Genomic DNA, 22,356 nt, shown 5'->3' on the forward strand with positions numbered 1-22,356 from the left:
TGTATTAAAGTTCAAAATGGTTTTACTGCTGGCTTCAGACTGTACATGAAATGAGAAACGGTGGAGGACTAATGGAAGTGGCTGGATGTAGGAGCATCAGTGCTCCTGCTGAGCTCCAGTTGGAATGGACCTATTCATCAGCACAGCCGCACTCTCCTTACCGCTACACTCTCAGATCTGTTACTTCAGGACGTCTTCACTTACTCACCTCAACTAGTTCTTGTTTTTGGAAAAAGAGAAAGATGACTGGTTGCTCTGTGGGCTATGATCAGACGTAGGTCAAGTGAGTTCTTGTTGATGATTATATGTTGATTCTTCTTTTTTATTTTTTTATTTTTATTTTTTATCTATAGATATATGTATATATATATTGAACAATGATATGACAATGGCTTCAATTAACTTGGTTAATTAATTTAATTATCCATACATTAAAACCTAAGAAAAATCAGCAACTTTCTGTTGCTAATGTTACGGAAGATAGACTTAACAATTTAAGAAACTGTCTCCAGAGGGGGACTGTCCGTTGCTTTGGCAGCCTTTAATTCTGAAGAGTGCAAGAAATGTCACATTAGACCAAATACCTGTTTGTACCACAGCCTGCTGCCCTTTGTTTTTACAAAGGGCCATTTCTCCCAAACTGAAGCGCACGGCAAATTATTATGCAGAATGACATGTTTGGACCTTCTGACAATGGTGAAGGCATAAGCTGCCTTACTCTGCCACTGATTAACTCGTGCTTTTTGTCTGCGTTGGTTGGCTTTAGGCATAAAGAGTGAGACTGGTATCGCGGTAAGTCAATCAGAGGCAATAATTAGCCATATACTTGTTTTGGGAGTGTGTAGCATATTTTTGGAGAAATCGCCCTTTGGAGCAAGATTTTTGGATAATGAGCTGTCAACTGGAGCTATTCTGGACTATTAAGAGACTGGAATCAGGGGCCATCAGACCAATAGTATGGCAAACCCAAGAGATGCTGTCTCCCTGGTCAATTCAACATTTGCCCCATTAGCATGAGCTAACACAGCAGTGCCTGATATCTGGCAATTTTTTTAAATGGTCTCAACAAACCCACATTGACATTGAAACATCTTGATTCTATCATTAAACCTATTAAAAACTGTTAGGTACCATTAGCCATGTAATGCCAACAGTTATCCCTGTCACTGTGTGTATGTGTCTGGACGGACTCTGACCAACAGTGCCCTGGTGAAGAGCTCGCACTCCTGCAGCAGTCGTCTCATAGTGTCTCATAATAAACAGAGAGAGTGACAGCGAGGCAAGGACGAGCTGAGTGAAGCACAACTTTGTGCGCAGCTCTGCAATGAAATAAGTTTAAACCTATTTTAAATAGGAAAAAAAATCTTGAAATTCATGTTCACAAGTAGGAGGTTGGGAAGCAAAACGCTAAATGAATACTAACGTCAGAATCAAGTACTAGAGTGTGAATGTCCACCTCTACTTAAGCCCTTTGAAACCTAAGAATTGAATTAAATTACATAGAAACATTTTTTTAAACATAATTTTAAATAAAAATTAAATGTATAACCATGGTTTTCTTAACACTTTTATTTTATCATCTTTTACACATTCCTTGCGATTTGTGGGACATTTCTTGCCAAGTTCCTCACTGCCTTTTTCCACATGTTTTCTAAAGAAATCAAACCAATTTGTCTTAAAGGTTTAAATGCTTGTGAAAGGTGTCTAAACAGCACAAGAAAACTGATGCCTATCCAGGTTTGAAATGGTTAAACAGAGATATACTGTAGTGTTCGGGATTGTGGATGAGCCTTGTTCTTGTCAATGTTATTTAAATTTGAAAAAACATAAACTGGCCAAACACCTCTCATTCCAAATTATTTTCCCTGTCGCCTTGCATTTGTCACGCTAATACCTGCCAACATATCCACTGTTGGAACCTCTCTTCAGCTGGCTCACACAACACAAGCAATTGCAATCAGAGCATAAATCAAGGCTCAATTTGTTTCGCGGACAGGAACCAACTTCATTCTTCACTGCTGACAGTCCGATGTGAATAAACACAAGCTTAGCCACATCATTGTTTTGATGATTACTAGACGGATCCATTTGCTTTTCTAGGATTTAACCATTTCTACACTAAGACGACAGCACACTGGAAGCTGACTGGGCTTTTTTGGCATGTGCCAAACCCTCTTGGCAGCAGGCACAAGGACTGTTGAGCACAGATCGGTAGACAAAGCGGAGAGCAAACCCTGAGACGGCTGACGGAACGCTGTCACGAAAGTAGGCCATGCAGTCAATTCTTAAACTCCCACTAAAAATACGGTATCGACTGCAAACAAAACCCTCCGAGATCAAAGAGAACAGGCCCGCCGGCTTTACACAACATCCCATATTAGAAAGCACAAATGCAGCTATTTCACTGGTTTCCAGAGAAGTGACATCATGCGAATGTTTGTGTCGCCTCAGTTGTGCTTTTACACCCCTGACAGCGTCACCTGCTGAGCTAAAGAAACACAAACGCCCTGTCAGAGTGTGAGTGACACACACTTACAGGTCTGCTTGTACCTGTCTACCCATGACCGTGCCATGAAACACTGCAAGTCAGGCTGAGCTATTTCTAATGCGCTGTCAGAAACACATGTAAAGAGTAAATATATTATGATTCTGTGGACGATTCCAGCACATTGTCTCCCCGCTAAGCCCGAGGACTTTTCACTCCACTGATTTTCTTTTTTTGACAGCTCCTAATATTATATCTCATTCCCATTCCCCAGAGCTTAGAAGGCTTTTGTTCTTCTTTCCATCAGTGGATTTCAAGATGATTTCTCATGAAAGTTGGACTGATGAGAAAAAAAAAGTATGTGAGCGCTGCAACACAAAGTGGAGACTGCTTTGTTCTTATGCACTATATGATAAAAAAAAAAAACCCGTCCTCACCAAACCTCCAAAATAACTCGATCACAGCCCATGAAATATAATAATTATATAATTCTCTCACTTAATGTCTTTTGAGACACGGGTAGTTACTTGTTCTTCTGTATTTTTTTTTCAGTATTTTGCAGTTCTTGGTGTTGTTTTAAAAAATAATAATTTTCACTATTACTTGAATGTATTTTGGGAGAAAAAGCAGTTCTTTTACTCACATACGCTCACATATTACAATAATTTTATTAATTTGACCTTGATCTATCGCCCCCATCATGACTCAGTTTGTGGAAAGGTAATTACAATATTTTAATAATTACTCAACTGCAAAAGTAATTACTTACACAAAATTAAAGCTGGAATGGTCAATGCAGCCTTGAAGTATGACCATTATAGTCTAATGAGTCAATGACTGACTCAAAATGAATGTTTGTGCCAAAGTCCACAAGGTGTCATTGAGACATGACATTCACAATAAAGAGATGTCATGTAATGTCACATATGTACTACACATGATAGCGCACTTTGTTGTTATTCACATAACTCTATTGACTTTTGGTTTCACACAGGACACAAACAGTGGGCTCCAGGGTAAAAGTCCAAAGTTTGTTTGACTTGTCCACCTCCTCTCCTGCTCGCATTATACAGACTTTCTTACTCTTCATGCTGGCAGGAAGAGTTACAAGTTGCTGCCGGCTGATGTGTTTCATACCTCTGTGTACTTCTGTCCGTCGGTGTTGGTCAACTGACTAAACTGCAGTTTTTGACGAGTTGGGTTGCTGCCTGTGGTGTCGACAACTTGCGGCACCAAGTGCATATTGTACCTCTGCGAAAGGTTATGTAAGGTATCTGACACTCAGATCACTGACAAAGCAGCAATATTTGATGAGTTTGGAGTCAGAACAAGCTGTTCAAACCCTGTTTACTCCCGAGAAAAACTTACACTTGTCTACATATTTTTTGTTTGCCTCTTTACTTATTTTCAACCCTTATTTTATTTTACTGTTTTTATTTATATAGTTACGCCCCTTTTTCTTTTTATCCCTCTTATTTATGTGTTAATTGTATTTTATATTTATTTCTTTATCTTTTCATTTCATTTCTCTCTCTGTCTTTCTTTCTTTTCCTTTTTATATAATTGAATGGTTTTCATGTGTATTTGATTGTGTATTTTGTTTTTGTACGTTCACATAAAACAATAAATAGAGAAGTAAAAAAGGGTTAAGCAGTGTGAGAGGCAGGAGCAGTAACATCCTGGAGTCTTGACTTGGACTTGAGGATGAGAAGCTTAAACTGATATACTGTTATTTAATCTCAAGTAAATTTCAAAAAAGACCCACAAAATATCTTGATCAAAGCCTGTCAAATATGTTAATGAATACCATATTCTCACTAAATGTTAAACTCGGTACATCCTCTGTAGTCATGCAGCAGCCGTGATGCACGACATTATCATAGCATGCAACAAAACAATTTCACCACGCCACCAAAGGCGAGAATCACACTGTTGAAAATGCATCCTGTTGTTGTGAATTTGTGCCTCTGGAAGCACATGTGACGGGGAGGAGAAAGGGGGGGGTGTGCTATATTGAAATTAAAATCCTGCCTGGGATTATGAGCTGAGTCATGAGCGAAACTGTGAAAGAATTCAATCTAAGTGCAAGTGGAATCTGCATCTCACGCTCTTTTAATTTGACACGCCTCATCGGCTAATCGCCTCCCTGTCAGAAAGATTCGGGGTCTGTTCTCGAACTCGTTTAATCATCTTTCAAGAGCCGAAAGGACTGTTTCACCTATCTCTCTCTCTCTCTCTCTCTCTCTCTCTCTCTGCGCTCACCAACGCTGCCTTTTAAAGGGCAGGCTAACAACTGATCTCTTAGGACTATTTCCATTAATAGCCCCTCCTTCGCTTCACTGTTTTCCAGTGAGACGGGCTCATAATTAAACTGTGCAAACGCTGTTGCATTAGAGTGAACTAAATAAAAAGGGCTGAGCATCTCAGCGGTGCAGCTTTTGCTTACACACGAAGCTTTGGGCCACTTTTCTTTGTGCCAATATGTTTGGAGGCATTTTAATTACCTTCTTCTTAGCACATGGCGTGGAGACGGATTCCTGAGGAGGTCACGTTTGTCTTCTTCCATTTCAATTTAATGAAAAGGACTTTCATATGGAAGCAAAGTGGCTTTACTGTTGATTATGTGTTCCATTCTCACACTACAGGCTCATTGGAACGGCACTTCTCAGCCTCCTCAATTATCAGAGGCACTGTGATGATTCAGGCTCGTTTCATTACTGTAGATTATTTTCTGTCAGCACTAGAAATGGCTAATATTTCCATCCCATTAACTCTAAAGCGTATGAAAGTGACAGGAGATGATCGATGGGTGCAGTGTGGGTATCACTCTTGCAGACGCAGACACGAACATCTATAAACTCTCGGACTGACCTGCTGACTGTTAGTACTATTAGGAGACCTCACTGAGCTAATGATGCATGAGAAGTAATTAAGAAGGGATCATGGAAATTAGTTTCTTTCTATATCTGACAAACACGTTCGACTCATGACGGACTGCAGCGAGGCTGGAGAAGAGAAAAAATGCCAGCGCTGCAACTTTGCCCTTCAGGAAGTGAAAGTCTCTTGTGTGAGTGTACATTTATTAAAAAGAGGACATTTCATTGCACTGAAAAATGCTGGTGTGTGTATGCTACTGTGATACATACAGGTTTCTAGAATTTTACGACATTTTCTAGCATTCTAGGAAGTTTCAAGGATTTCAGGACATTTCTAGCATTTTAGGACATTTTTAGATTTTAGGTTGATTCTAGGATTTGGGGAAATTTCTAGGACATTTCGGGATTTCAGGATGTTTCTAGGATTTTAGGATATTTCCCAATTTTATGTTGTTTCCAGACATTTTGGAGGACATTTTTATGATTGTATAATGTTTTTAGGATTCAGCATCTTTCTAGAATTTTGGGACATTTTTAGGATTTTAGGACATTTTAGGAAGCATCCAAAAATCTTAGAGAGGACCTCAGGAAACATCTTGAGATACTTTCCAGGATTTTGGGATGTTTCTAGGATCTTAGGTTGTTTCTAGGATTTGTGGACATTAGGGGCTTAGCTGGGACCTCTGTCGGGGGGTGCAGGGGATCTTCCACTTTTTTGATAAACAAGCTCTATTTTCATGCTGTTTTAAGCACTTTTGTACACTAAAAGTACAAAAACAATTCCCAGTGTGAATAATTCGACTTACAAATTGTTGGGGGGCACCCAGCCTCCTATTGCAGGCTGTAAGTTGAGTATCACTGGTATACTGGCTTAATTACACATGCGTGGCAGTCGGTGAGTTAGCAAATGAGTTGCTGTATATGTTTGCTGCCTGCTCGCGCAAAGAGACATGTTGGGTGGAAATTGTGACTCAAAATTTATTTTCTTCCATCCTGAACAATCCCTCTTTGTGTCTGATCAGAATGATAGAATCAGAGGGCAACTACTACTACTAATACTGAGCTACTGTGCTTCACTAATCCTCTCCCTCAAAAATCAATATTTGCAAAGGTCAAACAGAGCGGGCATGGAAAATGCAGATTAGCTCGTCAATAACTGACACACTCTCCTACACCCACATGCTACCAGCTGGCAGTGTGCATATGAAACCATGTGAACGGAGAGAATGTGTAATAGCTTAGGGTTTATAAAGTAGGTGAGTGGCATTTTTTTTTTTTTTTTGTATTGCATCATTCATCCTTATTTTATTGCTATATGAATAAGCTTTATTGTAAGGCTGTTACTTTGGTTATTCTGCTTTTTTGTTGCATTTAAAATGACAAAGTTTTGAGAAACAAATTAACATTAACATTAAATGCAGAACACAGAAGAGCAATACACTGAATCACAATGTTTGTTTAACTTCTAGGATTTTAGCACATTTCTAGAATTTTAAATGTTTCTAGGATTTTAAGACACTTCTCTAATTTCAGCAACTGTGTAGGATTTTAGGATTTTGGATTTTCCAGGATCTTTTTTTTTTTTTTTTTTTGACGTTTCTAACATTTTAGGGCGTTTCTAAGATTTTAGGATTTTTTTTTCCTAGGATTTTAGAAATGCTCACAGACAAACATAACATGACACAGCAAAGACTACTGTACCCTTAGAATACAAAAAAACATTAACTTGTAGTAGTACCTGTAAAATGGAACCAAAAAATTCAAACAAAAACACAAGACTTAAATGTTGAAGTTTAGACAAATATTCACAATAATCAAGCATTTTAAATGTGACGGAAGTTATCCAGATCAAATAGTCTACAGCTATAGCTATATTGTAGTAACAAAGGTATCCTGAGCCAGTTAGACAGCCTGCTGACCTTCCAACACAGGAAATGTCACACTCACAAATGAATATATTCTAAAAGCCACTGCCATTTCTATTCTAAATTTCATGTAAACTTGCCCTTTAGGCAACTTGCACTCCAATGAACTGTCTTCAGCATCACCCTTATACTTTGTACAAATGGGAATGTCTTCTCAAACAGCTTCTGACTTTTTAGTTCATGTAACTGTAAACATTATTCTGCTTTCCTGTAAGTCCCCAGTGTGGATTTATGAGTTTCTCACTGATGCATCATCTTATCACAGCAACAACTTCATTTTCACCATCCGATTCTCCAGTGTTGATGCACAGTAGGCCCGCATTTTGGAGTACATTCACCCTGAATGACACACAGAGGCCAGAGAAGATGATAATCACAAACAACACGCGAGTGTTGCAAGGAGGGGGAAACTGAGGATGAGACGGCCATGCGGGCATCCTTGAGGGCAGATGATATCGCCAGAGCAAAGCGCAGTTATTAGGCCCTGTGGTCTCCCCCACACATCTACAGCTTCATACATATTCAACAGCCTGATTGGACCGCTGAATGTGGGACTACAGCAAACAAAATAGCCAGGACAAGACGAAGAGATGGTAGCTCACATCCAGGCCACAGAAAGAGATGAGATAGCATCACATTGTGACCGTAAAGTCATACAATGTTTATCAATCAATCAATCAAATCTTTATTTGTATGGCACTTTTCATACAAAGAGTAACACAAAGTGCCTCACAGAGATTAAAAACAATAACAGAAATGAAAAACATCAATGAAAATCAAGAAAAATACAGACAGCCTGACCCTCCCACCCCACCTAGGCGTGCAACAACACACACACAATCATGTAGATATTCCCACACATATTCATAAGGCACCCGAACATCCACCCTTACCACCCACACACACGCACACATACACCAACACACACCAATTGTTACTAAAGAGACATGGCTAGGCACTGAGACCTGAGGCGAGGGAGAAGCTACCTTTGGGGGCCAACCTCACTGAGAGAGGTCACGGTCCAGCACCGCCAAGCGCCGCCACAGAAGACCATCCCAACCCATGGACAGGAGTGCCTGCACTAAGATGCCGAGCCCTCTAGCCACCCGGGCCGAAACAGTCCACGGTACAGCACCCCCAATGGTGGACCAGAGACCACTCCCAGTCCGGTAGGCCCCGATGAGGAAACACTGGAGCTAAAAACTAACACAATAAAATAAGGTAAAGAACATAAAAGCTAAGAACGTAAGGGACTGAAACAGTAAAATAAGACAAAGAATACAAGTGCACAGTAAAATAGATTAAAGGTTATAACCGCTAATAATTAGATAGATAAATAAATGGGAGACTAAAACAGTGGGATAAGATAAAATAAAAAAGTAGAATAAATAAATAAATAGTTAGTTAGTTAGTTAAAAGCCTGATTGAAAAAGATGGGTCTTGAGCCTCTTTTAAAAACCTCAACACTGTCTGTGATCCTGAGGTTCTCCAGGAGGCTGTTCCACAGACAGGGGCCATAGTAACTGAAAGCCGCCTCCCCCATTTCTTTTAGAGCTAACTTGTGGTATGGTTAAAAGGCCAGTGCCGGAGGACCTCAGGGTCCGCGAGGGTTGATAAAAGGTAAAAGCAGCTCAGTTAGGTAAGAAGGCCCAAGACCTTTGAGACACTTAAAAACAAGTAAAGAACCTTAAAATCAATCCTGAAACGCACTTTTGGGAGCCAATGAAGCGATTTTAAAACCGTGTAATATGCTCCCGCCCTCTGGTCCTCGCCAAGGCAGCACTGCGGCCGAAGTTCTGCAATAGTTGTAAATTGGAAATGCTCTTTTTGGGAAGACCAGAGAGCAGAGGGCATTACAATAATCTAGACGACAAGAGATAAAAGGATGCATCAGTACCTCCGTGCTGGCCTGAGAGAGAAACGGGTGGACTCTGGTTATATTCTTTAGATGATAAAAACCAATTTTGTTGTGTTTTGATGTGTGGGATAAAAAGTAAGCTCAGAGTCAAAAATCACACCCAGATTTGTTACAGATTGTGATGTTCTAAAAAGCCTGTAACTTTGGTAAAGTCTCTCTTCTGGCCTTCAGGACCCGATGACTAAAACCTCTGTTTTGTCCTGGTTGAGCTGTATGGGAAATTTGCTGCCATCCATGAATTTATGTCTGAAATGCAGTTAAAAAGGGCATCAATAGGCCCTGTGTCATCAGGAGACACAGCGATGTACAGTTGAGTATCGCCAGCATAACTATGAAAGCTGATGCGTGACTCCTGATGACTTCCCCAAGGGGAAGCATGTACAGATTAAAAAGAGTTGGGCCTAAAAATTGACCCTTGGGGAACCCCACACTTTATCTCATGGATTCTGAGGAACATGTATCCATACTTACAAAGAAGTGTCGATCTGTGAGGTAGGAGTGAAACCAGTTCAGAACAGTACCAGAGAGGCCGACCAGGTTCCTCAGTCTATTTAATAAAATGTGATGGTCTACTGTATCGAAGGCGGTTAGATCCAGTAGTACCAAGACAGTGATTTTATGGTTATCTAAGTTGAGCCTGATGTCATTTAAAATCTTTACAAGGGCCGTCTCGGTACTGTGATTCATCCTAAAACCAGACTGACACCTCTCTAAAATGTTATTTGTGGTTAAAAAGTCATTTACTTGGTTAAACACAAGTTTTTCCAAGATTTTACTTAAGAATGGTAAGTTCGATACAGGTCGATAATTATTAAAAATGTTGGGATCTAAATTGCTCTTCTTCAGAAGGGGTTTCACCACCGCCGTTTTAAAGGAGGTGGGGAAGACACCCGTCTGAAGAGAGCAATTCACCATGTATATCAATTGTTCCTCAAAGAATGCATGAAACGTTTTAAAAAATGGAGTGGGAATTGGGTCTAAGAGGCAGGTTGTGGGCTTTACTTGGGAGAAAACTCGACCAAGTGTCCTCGCATCTACAAGGGCAAAACTCTCCAGTGTTTCCTCCGGTAAAATCAATGATTCGGGTGAGTAAACACTTAAAATCTGATGCGGTAAAAGACTCGATCTGATGTCATTGATTTTACTTCTGAAGTGGTCTGCAAAATCCTCACAAAGGGCGTCACTTGGTATCTTGGAGGGTCTATTAAAATTTGCGTTTGTTAAAAGGTCGATTGTGGAGAAGAGGAATTTTGGGTTGGTTTTATGGTCGTTGATTAATTTTTGAAAGTGAGAAATTCTTGCCTGTTTGACAGTGTTATTGTAGGTTTTGAGGTGTTCACGGAATATTTCGTAGTGAACTGTTAACTTTGACTTTCGCCATCTCCTCTCAGCACTCCTGCAGTTTCTCTTCAGCTTTTTGATGTTCATATTTCTCCAGGGCGGTGTAGGTTTTGTTTTAACAGTCTTCAATTGAAGTGGGGCCACTGTGTCCAGTGTTGTCTTTCATTTATTGTTAAAACTGTCAACAATGAAATCACATGGTGCTGGTAAAATATCTTATTTTCCATCTTGTACAGTATCACGTTCATTTCAAGTTTATTTTCATATACTGCAAGACTATTTCCAAACTTCAGCAAAACTATTTCTGTCATGAGGGCCAGTTTTTCTGCATATGGACGACAGTAAAATGTAGAACTGTCAGCCTACAACCCTACCTACCCTGCTGCTTTAAATACAAAGCCTGCTGTTAGTCTGTGTTTTTTATTTTTGTCCATTAAAGATGTATTGCACTATGGAAGCCCTTAGTGGCAATATATTCATACTTTTTTTGGGGGGATAACAGGATAATTTTCATGAGATCTCGAGATAAGGAAACTGTGTTTTCCCCAGATAACGACATAATTAATTTGAGATCTTGTGATAACAAATTAAATTTGAAAGGCCAGAGATTTCTGTCGGACGTGAAAGCTGACTGATGGATTCCCTGGACTCTAATGTAGATAAGCATTTGCTTTGTGCTTAAATGCTTTCTATTGTCAAATGTTTTTTAAACGAATGAATGAGTGAATGTTACGACACAAGTGTTCACGTTAAGACAGCTTATTGTCAAGTTAACGTCATGGATCGGGACCTAACAAGCATATCAGTCTGCTCCTCTTGTTCAATTTGTCAAAACTGGACAAAAATAGCCACCACGTCTTCCACCCTGTGTGATGCAGCGGTCGATATTCTCCTGCTCCTCTGACATTGCTACACTGTGTTATGTTTCAAGTACATTATTTCGATGAATTGCCTACTATTATGGTATTGTTTTATCTTGAGGTCTCAAATGAACTATTTTGTTACCTTGGAAAAACACAGTTTCATTATCTTGAGAAAATTATCCTGTTATCATGTGAAAATGAAGGGAAAAAAAGTATGAATATATGGTAGCTTAGGGCTTCCGTATTCCACTGCTGGAAAGATGGTCTTTTAATAAAACAGGACCATCTATGAAGCAGAAAAACGCAAATACTTTTGAATTGTTGCTACATGACCATATAAAACAGAGAAAAAGGACTGTGGCATTCACATTAGCTTAATAGGTAGAAAACCGACAACTACCAGAATGCATTGCGCTGCACCAGACCAACACACACTCCCGCTGGTAGGTGATGTTACGCAAGTATGTACGCTGAACACAATGTCAGCCGGCTGCTAACAACCGAACCAAACTACCATTTCATCAACAGAGAGAGAGAGAAAGAGAGAGAGAGAGGCAGGTCTATCTCTCGGTGCACTGAGGGGCCGTTTACATGGCAATGGTTCTTGGGTGAAACATTAAACTTTTGTTGCAGTTTGGCCTTTTGTTCACATGACTATGGTGTTTTCGGGGCCTGAAAACTGAAACTTTTGAAACCAGGTCCCAGAGTGTAATCTTTTGGAAAAAACACAACCCCTTCTGTGGCTTTGTAAACTGGCAATGCGCAGATCCTGCAAGAACGGAGACATCGGTGACGTCCAGGACGCACTTCGCACATGCGTGTGGTGTGGTGTGTCATTACAAAGTTGAACCACCAACTACTGGCCTGCATGCATACTACAGGGCTTTCGATTGTTTCTGCAGATCTGTGTTCAAGTATTGTTTTCACAATGTTATATGAACCTAAATTTTTCTTTAAAAACCACAAAGGAAAGACTTTTCCATTTTTAGTAGGGCCGTTATCGTCTAATCATGGGCTTATATACTCTTTGTTTCCACAGTGGGAGCATGGCATGATGATGGGGAATAGGGAAATGCATAAGTACAGCCTGAAGATCCAGCAACAGCCCCAAGAACCAGCAAAATACCACCAGAAGACAAATTTTCTGTCATCTGTATTTGGCTGGGGTCATACAGGGATATCTAGGCACTGGTTAGATGGAGAGAAGTAGTTCATTAACACAGACTACTCACTGTTACGATACAAAGTTGGTTGAAAATCAGGAAGTTTTTCTTTAAAGGTTCAGTATGTAAGACTTAGGAGGATTTAGTGTTCTCCAGCCGTGAGGATTACAGACTGCAACCTGCCTAAACTTCTCCCGGTTAGAATTCCTTCAGTGTTTATTGTTCAGGAGGTTTTCATCGGGAGCCAAATGATCAAGTCTCTCCAAAAAAACAGACCAGGGGGTTCTAACAGGTAAAAACATTGAATAAAGCAGTTTTACATTAAAAAAGTGCTCAGTGGTTTTCTGATGTTGCTCATCACAGAGGGGCTGCTAACTACCCTGACAAGTGTGAAAACTGTAGAAACATGGCAGTGCATAATGGTGCTCTCCGTAGACACGGACCCCCTCTTTATGTGGATATAAAGGGCTCATTCTAAGGTAATACAATACAATGATTATTATTTTCAGTTGATTATACAATAAAGAAAACATAGTTATTATATTAGATTACAATTCTGACAATATATTCCCCCTGAAATCTTAAAAACTAGACCTTTACAGTAAGAAGCTAATAGTGGAAATAGTTTTTCTGGACTTGTATAATCTGTAAGAGATTGATACCAAACCTGAAAACCACAGCAGGGTTTTATGTGCTTTAAGGTCATACTGTACATCGCCTAAATTTCCAAACGCCTCTACTCCCCTTGCAAACCAACAGAAACTGCTGTCTGGTCAGCAGCACCAGCTAAATAGCGTATAAACGTTTAAGCAAACTCATTTTGCAATGCATCCGAGATAATGGAAAACAATTAGTGAAGACATGAAGTGGACAAAGAGCACAACACTCAGAGCAGCACAAGTCAGCCAAACTCTACTATTAGGAGTCTCCCCCATGCATTGGTTATTGTATCGTCGCCTGGCTGCTGCATCTCCACACAAAATGAATAAAATAAAATACTATAAAATACTCTCTTTTGAATCGGAATTTCATATTGCCATGGTGGCGTGTTGCAAAAAAGAGTGGTGCTGAAAAATACCATCTGACAGGCATTGTCCCCGGATGTGTGGAATGAGATTATTCAGGCTGGAGTGTGCTGCAGATGGATGAACTGTGCCACAGGTAGTCTGCTGTGGCATGTACAGTGCATTCTTCTGAAATACACAATTTCTGGGTTCCCTCTCTTTTAAATAAATCATCTCCACAGACCTTTCCTCTTGTGGTTTCTCACAGCTTGAGGAAAACTGATTTCAGTTGACATTTGTCTTCTCTGGCTGAAAGCTGGAATACTTATTTATAGGGTTTTTTGGGGATGTGTGCCTTGATTAAAGATGCCCTTTTAAAGTTGCACTGATCAATATTTTCATATAAACAATGACTTTGTGTAATGTGATTGTTGTTTCTCATAGTGATAAACCCTCAAAGAATTATTATCTCACTCTGTAGCCCCCCCCTCTGCTCTGCAGTCTTTTTGCATATTTCAGTATTTCAACATTTTAGTTGACAATGGAGATAAGGAATAGGTGTCGACTGATATTGTTTTTTCAGAGCCAATACGGACCAATAACAAGTAGTTAATCAGACTGATAACAGATAATTGGAACCAATATGCATTTTCTGATAAAAACTCTTTTTCATTTTTATCAATGTTGCCAATTCTTGGATAGTTTTTTTTACGCTATGTTGTTTGAAGGAGCTGCACTATATAAAAATGATTCCTCAACATTAGTATTCTACCTGCGTACATATATTCCACCACCTGCCTTATGACTACTCCTGGGTCACTCCATTCTATTTTCTCTGAGATGTAACTCAGTGTAGCAGCAAGTTTCCAAAAACTTCCACCACAACTTTTCCAACTCAACCTTGGGAGTAAAAAAAATGTTTTTTCAATATTTTGGCCTTTTATTTTAGTTTGTGCTGTTTCTACCCACTTTTTCAACCACCATTTAAAAATGCACATAGAAACAGGTAAATAGAAACATACCTATTGAGTGCCTAAATGAACCAACAGCCAAGCTATAACCAACATCCATGCTACATACGGAGGCACACCGAATACTGCATTAACTGGCTTTTCACTCAAATAAAAGAAACTGGTATTTCACATTTAATTGCTTTCAAGAACTTCAATATTTCTGTGTGAAAACACTTCCTCGACATTAATTTCCTACCAGCACACATATACACATTACGGCTCCCCAACCTTGCTCCCAGGTCACTTCTCATTCTGTTTTCTCTGTGAAGTAACAGGCAGTGATTTAAAAAAAAAGGCTCTCCTGCAGCATTCGGAGCAGGGCAGTCTTTCACATGAGGCTGCAGCGTGCCCAATCCAGTACACATGCAAAAAGAGACGGATGCATAAATTAACATGAGCCACATGAGTCTTTGAACTGTAAACCAGAGCCGGCTCTGATCCGCTCTGCAGAGGAGCGCTGGCTTTGATGTGTTTGAAAAGGAGGTTTAAAGATCAATTACATCTCCTGTCTCCACTGTCACCCAAGCACTGCTTTCACTCTGGAGTTCAGAATTCGATTAAAGGAAATGTATGGAAACTCAAACGTTGACGAGATCAGAGATCGGCGTGTTGCTGTGGTTTAGATGACCAGTCTGTCAAAAATGTTTGAACTGAAAGAGGGATATGGAATGAATCTAAAGGCTTTAAAAACTCCACAATCCCTTTTTTCTCAGTCATGTCCCTTTTCCCCTTCTCCAGATGTAGAGATTCATTTTGTGTACTGAGCTCAGTACTACTGCAGCAATTTTCTACTTTTGCTCATTGAAACCAAATGACTTTTTTTTCTAGTTTGACAAACAAAATAACAATTGCTGTAATAGCCCATTTAATTTCATTTCTTCTTAAACCACGTTTAAGAAAAATGACAAATAAATCTACCTTGTACCTTTCCTTCCGAACTTGTCAAATACATCCGCTCTGTCAGTGCTTTCGGCGTACGAGTGTGACGCCAAAAGCCACCTTCCACATCCACCTGGAACATAGTTGGAAGGCGTTAGCTGAGAGGGTGACTCGACAGAACTGGTGGCGTTTCTATTATATGCCAGCTGTTGGCCAGAGGACAACCTGTTAAGACCATCCTGATAACCTGAGCTCAACATTCTGTGTCTCTCCTTGTGTCAGTCTGGACTCTCTGCCAGCCAAAATGATTTCAGTGGGTGGGAGTTACTCGCTTTGACAAAAAGACTCCTTTAGCCAACCCTGATGTCAGCATTAGCCTCTGCTCTGCTACGACATAAACACGTTTTCAGTTAGACAGTAACAGTCTAAAAATGCAATTTATTTATATTTAACCTTTATGCAACATGTACCTTGTCATCAACACTCCCCATGAGGTGTCTGTGATACACTGGCATTGCCAGTTTGATGTTATTTCAACATTTCTCATTCAGCACTCAGCTGCCTCTGGACTGCTGAATACCAACTGGCATCGTCCTTGTTGTCTTTCCGAAACATTGCGAACACCAATCTGTGGTCCCAAGCTTTGCAGCCCCTCATATCTGCTCCTCCATTAGATTAGACTAGATTAGATTAGCCTATATTGTCTCCCTTAGGGGAAATTTGTCTTGGACATCTGTCATAAACGGGCAACACAGCTACATACATATACAGTCAAACTACTATCAGTGCAATCAGAAGCCAAACAACAATAAACATTGGATTTGAAGCAGGGAGAATCTTCTTCATTACCAACAGAGTCAGTTAGTAAAACAAACGTTTGCCAAATCCAGTCAGGGAAAAAGCAAAAAAGTGCATCCTCTTGTCCTTGTGCCAAAAATTTTGGTACATCACTTTTTGTAGGAAACTGTACAAACAGTGCATGAGAGCAGCCTGCACACTACTTACCTAAAAACTACTGCTACTGATGCTGCCAGTTCCATGTCTACCCCAGAACCTACCTGTAGGGTCTGAGGCTAGCTTCTCTGCAGGACAAATCTATCATGGTCACTAACAACTTGGGTTGGTTGTAATTCGTTAGGTTACACTCATAAGATCAAGCAGGTCGGAGTCAAAAACAGGACCTTTAAACTTTCAGTAACCACATTGACTATTTACACAGCGGGCATGGATAGCAACCTTGGCTACAGACACCTGGATGCTGGCCTCTGCAATGGTAATATACACACCCAGGTTCAAATGGCCACATTGACCATTCCACCTCAGGTACAAATGGCATTGTTGGCTTCTAGCAGAGAAAATCACAAGTTTCATCATGATACTATATTATACCAATTCTTTTGAAAATGATACAAAATATGCTGTCATCACAGAGTCTGCCACAATATGCTTTTTCTTGGCTGCCTGTCATTGTCTCAGCTGTATTTGCATGTTCTAGGAGGTGGTGTGCTTGGATGGAAAAGGTTAAAAAGACATACCATGAGGAATTTTAAGAAAAATGGTATATCTTTAAGATGACAATATGTATCGATGTGAGAATGAAATTACATTGCAATTGGCTCAGAAATACAAAAACTACAGTTAATAAAAACAAACAAACACTGTATATAAAAAAATAATGATAAATAGATTTTAAAAAATGCACATATAGACAAAAATATGATTTATAATATTAGGGCTGGGTATTGTCAAGAACCTCACAATTCAATTTTGATTCTCTGGGTCAAGATTCAATTCGATTTCGATTCGATTCGATATTGATCCAGTTGCTTCGATATCGATTCAGTTACGTGAGTTAATGTCAGAAATACCCAGATAATTCATTAGAATACCTTCTGACATGTGTTCATTACATCTAGAACAAACTGACACCAAAACTTATTTTACCATTATATTAATCCTTAATAAATAAAAATTAAAAATAAACTATAGAAAAGTGCACATTTTTGCCTGAGCTGAACAAAAGTCATAAACATTTATGCAGGATTAGTCAACCTGCATTTGTGTGTGATCCACAGCTTTAGTGTTTGCAACGGGTTGCAAAACATCTGCGTGGTGACGGCTCAAATGGTTAGGTAGGTTTGTCGTATTTTTGCTTTGTTTTAATACTGACTCACGAGGCTCACACACAACGGAACTAGTATCGACTTTGTGTATTCAAACGCAGGCTTTTAATGTTGTCAGCGCTGATTTTAGCAAACTGCTACCTCGCACCACTGTCGCCATTCTGATGAATAAACAACAGCCGTTGTTTGGGGGTCAAGCGGGGCCTCTGAACAACGTCAATCGCACTCCGGCGGCACTCACACTGCCCCCACAGGAGTGGGGCATCATTACAACGATTTCAAGATTTTATGAATCGAAAAAACATATTGCAATGCACTGATGAATCAATTTTTTTTTACCCATCCCTCTATAATATATATCATGAATGATACCAGGTATAGTCTTACCCACTTAGGCATTATAAACACATAACAGATGATTACTTATCTAAATCACATCTAAAAGCACCAACCAACAACCATATGTTGTTGTAATATTGATATATAGGTATATTATATTTAAATAAATATTTAAATATTTTCCAGCCCTCTCAGGGTGCAAAAAGCTTGTAAATCTTTAATAGAGCATGTTCTGGTGCTGTGCTGAAACCCTGGGCTAACAAATGAATAATATTAAACTTAGGCATTAAATTTAGAAATCATTGGGGGAAAAAAATCTTCAAAGACATCATCACAATTCAATATTCATCAGTGCTGTCTGATTTTTTTGATAGTGCTTTAAATAGTGAATCTTCAAACAGCAAAAAAAGGAATAATTATAGACAAATCAATGTTCAACAGAACTGAAACATCATCTTAAGTGCAAAACTACCTCCTCTATCTGAAGGAAGTTTGCACATTTATTTTCGTCTGGGGTTTTTTTTCTTCTTCTTCTCGCTGTCGTCACCATGACCCAAACATGTCACGATGCATTAGACCCTAACTGTGCTAAAAGAGAATCCAAATATGCTCCATCTCCAGGAGGCAACAGGCCAAGCGCTGTATTCAGCATCCACTACACAATAACAAAATGAATATTTGATTTGGATTGGTGCAGCCACTTCCTGTCTCCTGCAACGCCCTGAAGAACAAAGCAGCTCTCCTGTTACCCGCGGACAGTTAGGACTACTTTAAATAGCACTCCACAGCACCACAGCCAGCACAGAGCCCTGCAGGAATACACTTTTGACTTGTTAAGAGATGAAGAAGAAAAGTTGACTCAAAAACAAAGTAACACAAACTTTGAACAAAGTGGCACTGTCAAATACAATTAATAGACCCTGATTTCTCTTTGATGATTTTTCACCTCAGCAGCAACCCACTCTTTATTGGGAACAACAATGGAAAATCGATAAAAATGCTAAACTGACTCAAGGTCTCAAATCATTTCCTTCCTGTCTCCAAGGGGAAAACAAGCAGCTGCCCTTTGCTGATACTTCAAGAATGGACCACCGTGTTCATATGAGTCCTTTCAACTCCTGTTACTGCAGACGTCCAGCAGCAGCGGGAGTGCCACCGCACTCACCAGTCTGCTAACTCAAAGAGACAATGAGTGAGAGGCAGCATCTGCACAGACAGAAAGGTTCACTACCTGACCACGCTGAGGCAGGAGGAAGGAAACCAACTGGCTGCTTTGCTCAAACTGTCCTTGAAGTAGCTGATCAGCGTCACTTGGTTTTTTTGTGTCAAACTAAATCAGATGGTGGTATACGAAGGTTTAAGACCTTCTGGAAATAGTATTTATAGTATATATACCTATTAACCCTCTGAGACCTGAGCGAATTGGTTTGAAGTCTTTCAGAATTATAGGTAAAAGGCAATGACCAAAAAATGTGTAAAATAATTTGTAAAAATGACAATAAATACTACTTAAAGATCAGCCAAAAAACAACAAATCAAAAAATAAAAAAGAAAGAATGTAAAAGAAAATAAACAAGGAAATGACCTGAAATAAAGTGCTTAAATAATAATAATAACTCTGTAAAATAATTTTGAATGTATATCGTTATGATAATTATTCATTGCTTAGATTTTCTCAGATTTTGATGGTTCAAATACTCTGGTATTTGTATCTGAACACAGCAAGGGTGATGTTGGTCCAGGTTTCAAAGGTTTAAGTCAGGGACATATCAAAGAATGAACTATTCATGCCAAATACATGTATACAACATACATGATCGGAATTGTTGAAAAAAGCCCTCGAAGAAGTTCTCAGAAGAACCCAAGCAGCAACACGGATTCTGCAGAGAGGACTAAATTTCTGAAAACTTAGGACATGAGGAGGAGGCTTGAGTGGAGGAGGAAAGTGTGGCAGCAAACTGTGCTGGCATTAGCATTTCAGCAGATTAGTAGTGAGTAATAGTGAGGTGTCAGCTACACCTGAAAATATATTAAGGCAGTAATAATTACCAACACCCATCAGCTAAAACACTAAAACCACTGACAGGTGAAGTGAATAACTCTCATCATCTTGTTACAATGCAATGTTCTGCTGGAAAACCTCCAGTCCTGGCATTAATGTGGATGCCACTTGGCCCCACAGCAGGACAGAGATATAGCTGCATTACCATGTGGGATTGTGCCCAAAAAACTGGGTACTTCAACTTAGCAAGTCTTTTCCTAACTGTAACCAAGTGTTATTTGTACTTTACCCGAACCACAGCAGTGTTAAAATATTAACGTTCAACTCATCCGCTACATAATAACATAAAACACATATCAGTGGCTTGCAGAAACGTACAATGCCAATTTTCCTGGTGATTGACTGGTTTTTCTCACTTCTGTCTGGATCAGCTGTCATGTTTGCAGCCTGGATTCTTTACACAGTTGTGTCAACATGGCATCACGCAATGTGAAATTGTGTTTTCATAACAGATTTGCACAAAAATTTAAGCAATATTTTTTCAAATGTTGATAAAACACAACTCTGAGATGACTGTGTTTCCACTGAGTGATGTTATGCGACTTCTCCTGTCACGATAACATTCCTAGAATCACGGTAATGGATGTGAAAAACATTAGCAGGTTTATTTCTATTGCAGCCACCATACTAGATGCCATTATTTACAATCAAAGGTGATGTAGGTGTGTTATGTGAGCGATAATGAAAAGGCAATCCCCTTAAACGTGGGAGCGGCCACGTATAAGGGATTTCTGGGAGATGATCGTCCACGATTTCACAGAGGAATTGTGGATTTATAACTTTCGGACGATCCGCTGAACTTTTAAAGAGCTGTAATCCCTTGTAGCGCCTGCTGCATCATGGAGCCACTTCCTACCGACACTCTTTGTTGTACATCATGTGATCAACAGAAGCAAAAAAAAGCATCTCCATTGCAGTTTTTCAAATTGTCTCAAGTATCACCACATGCGAGTATAGCAACTTTTTTTTATTCCATTATTTTATATTCGCAAATTCAAATTGGGCATTTTGAGTTTTAATGGACACTCGCCTAGTGATATCTTTGCTTGTTCACTCTTATGAGTCACACTGAGCATGCCTATAATCTATTGCTGTTAAAAGCATTACACAGCATTACACAGCACCTTTATCATCTATGTTTCAGAAATTATGCATGCATATCACATAAATAATATATTAGGTTCAATGTTCTGTTATTATTCCTTCACATCCTCTGTAATTCTCTGATGAGGTTTGCTGAAAAAAGACCAGGGTAAACTCAGGTGTGCTGTGTGTGTACTGACAGCATGTCAGCTGCAGGGCTCAGGTGTATAGATCAGCCAAGTGTCTCTGGGGGAGGAGAGCCAAAACAGGCTGACCCCAGGCCTTTCATTAACAACAAAAGAGTGTGGTGTATCAGAGTCATGTGAGGTAATGTGAGGGGGCGTCTTCACCTCATAATGGGCGACCCGCTGGGACTCGGAGATGAGCTGAGCGCTGCACACTTTGCAGTAGCTGTCTGTGAAAAGCCCTTGGTCCACCTCTGTTGACTTCATCTGGAGGGAGAGACAAAGAAACATGTTACTGAGCTGGACGCACTCTGTGGACACGATCTGAACACACAATGGCGACCCTTTTAGAAATAGAAAATACATTTCTATTAACAAAAATCGGCATGTTTCACAGTCAGAGTTGTGAGATGTTTTTTCAAGGGATATTTTTGCTGCATTATGTTCTAGACTGGTAGACCTTGGACCCTCCAAAGGAACCACTTTTAGCGCAAAATCAAGGAGCTAGGATCTATGAAGAATGTATGCTTAATCGGCAAGCGGCAACGGCAAAAAAGCAGTAGATATCTATATTGGTGTTTGGATAATTATATTGACTCCATGTCACCTTTTACTGCAGTTCAAAAGTCTCTCTCTGCCACAGACATGAGGAAATACAAAGCTGTCTGTTTTACTCAAGCTTCACTCCTACCGTTTCAACATAAAAGTCCTCTGACAACGTCTCTGTTGACAGAATCCCATTACTTGTTGACACAAGGCATTTTATTGTTGATAATGCTTGGAGGAGCTTGCAGGACTTGAAAAATGTGTGGAATATGCAGTTATAAATGTGAAACTACAGTACTCTCAGTAGCATGCAGCTCTGCAGAAAAGTTGCAGCCACCATGCTGCTTATGTAAACACCATGAGCATTCAACACGATGCAGTTTGGTGAGGTTGCCTTCATGCACTGCTTCTGCGTCATATGTGAAACGGGCGCAAGTGAGTGTGCGCGTATGACGAGGGGACAGGGAGGGATTGGCTGGCGGGCTGACGGAGTGAATCGTTTTCTGAAACTTTGCACAGCGCAAAACTCAATCCTGAAAAAAAATAACTGG

At 39.8% G+C, this 22,356-nt stretch overlaps 1 protein-coding gene across 1 annotated transcript in view; it reads right to left on the reverse strand.

Moving 5' to 3' along the window:
- Window positions 1-22,356, reverse strand: part of zmat4a (zinc finger, matrin-type 4a) — a 165,518-nt gene that overhangs the window by 115,677 nt on the left and 27,485 nt on the right. Inside the window, exon 2 of the mRNA XM_042488865.2 lies at window positions 21,425-21,526. Within this exon, the coding sequence (XP_042344799.2) occupies window positions 21,425-21,526 (102 nt within the window). The remainder of the gene's footprint in view (window positions 1-21,424; window positions 21,527-22,356) is intronic.

This window comes from Plectropomus leopardus, chromosome 4 (genome assembly GCF_026936395.1).
Source record: "Plectropomus leopardus strain MGB_pleo_1.0 chromosome 4, ASM2693639v1, whole genome shotgun sequence".
Taxonomy (NCBI): domain Eukaryota; kingdom Metazoa; phylum Chordata; class Actinopteri; order Perciformes; family Serranidae; genus Plectropomus; species Plectropomus leopardus.